Source organism: Orycteropus afer, unplaced genomic scaffold, assembly GCF_000298275.1.
Source record: "Orycteropus afer afer isolate SDZICR_OR568_19922 unplaced genomic scaffold, OryAfe1.0 scaffold00253, whole genome shotgun sequence".
NCBI classification, from domain to species: domain Eukaryota; kingdom Metazoa; phylum Chordata; class Mammalia; order Tubulidentata; family Orycteropodidae; genus Orycteropus; species Orycteropus afer.
In genome coordinates, this window is record NW_006921840.1 from 3,416,894 (window position 1) to 3,417,534 (window position 641).

At 30.1% G+C, this 641-nt stretch overlaps 1 protein-coding gene across 1 annotated transcript in view; it reads right to left on the reverse strand.

The window, feature by feature from the left end:
• CFAP54 (cilia and flagella associated protein 54) overlaps nucleotides 1-641 on the reverse strand; it is a 602,528-nt gene that overhangs the window by 310,213 nt on the left and 291,674 nt on the right. Inside the window, 1 exon segment of the mRNA XM_042782173.1 lies at nucleotides 151-259. Within this exon segment, the coding sequence (XP_042638107.1) occupies nucleotides 151-259 (109 nt within the window).

Consider the following 641-nt stretch of genomic DNA (forward strand, 5'->3'; position numbering starts at 1 on the left):
TGGTAATGTCAAATGGATTACTTTCAGTTAAATAAACTTGCAAAAGAAGTTTCACAAACTTTTTAATTATGGAAGATTTGACGTGCAGCACATAGTGACAAACCCTACTATAAAGAAAACAGAGAATTTCAAGCTATGATTCGTTCTGACCTGAATTGATAAGCTTTTTTAGAATATCTGTCAAGCTTCCGGTACTTGTCACTTTACTGGTTGGAGGATTAATCATGAGCTGCTTCCCAATGAAATTTCGGCAGGTTATCTTAAAAAAGAAAGATGAAAACAAATATTACTTAGTCAAGTATTTATAGCTAGAAATACAGCTTGAAATGTTTGTCTCATTTTGCCTTTGTCAAAATAAAGAGATAGAAAATGATGTTACAAATAAAAGCTGACATATTGCATTCAGTCATGAGGAACTTTCTGGAAAAAATGGCTCCATATTTTTCCTATTTCTTTTGTACAGCACAGCAGGGAAGAGCATTAGGTAAATTATGTAGAGTAATTAAAATAATATTTTCTAATATTCTATAAATTCACTAGTCTAAAAATACCTTACATGATCTAAATTGAAAACTATTTAAAATATAAGCTATTTTTTCCAGTGGAAGATTTTTCCAACTATACAATTTAAACTTCCCTAG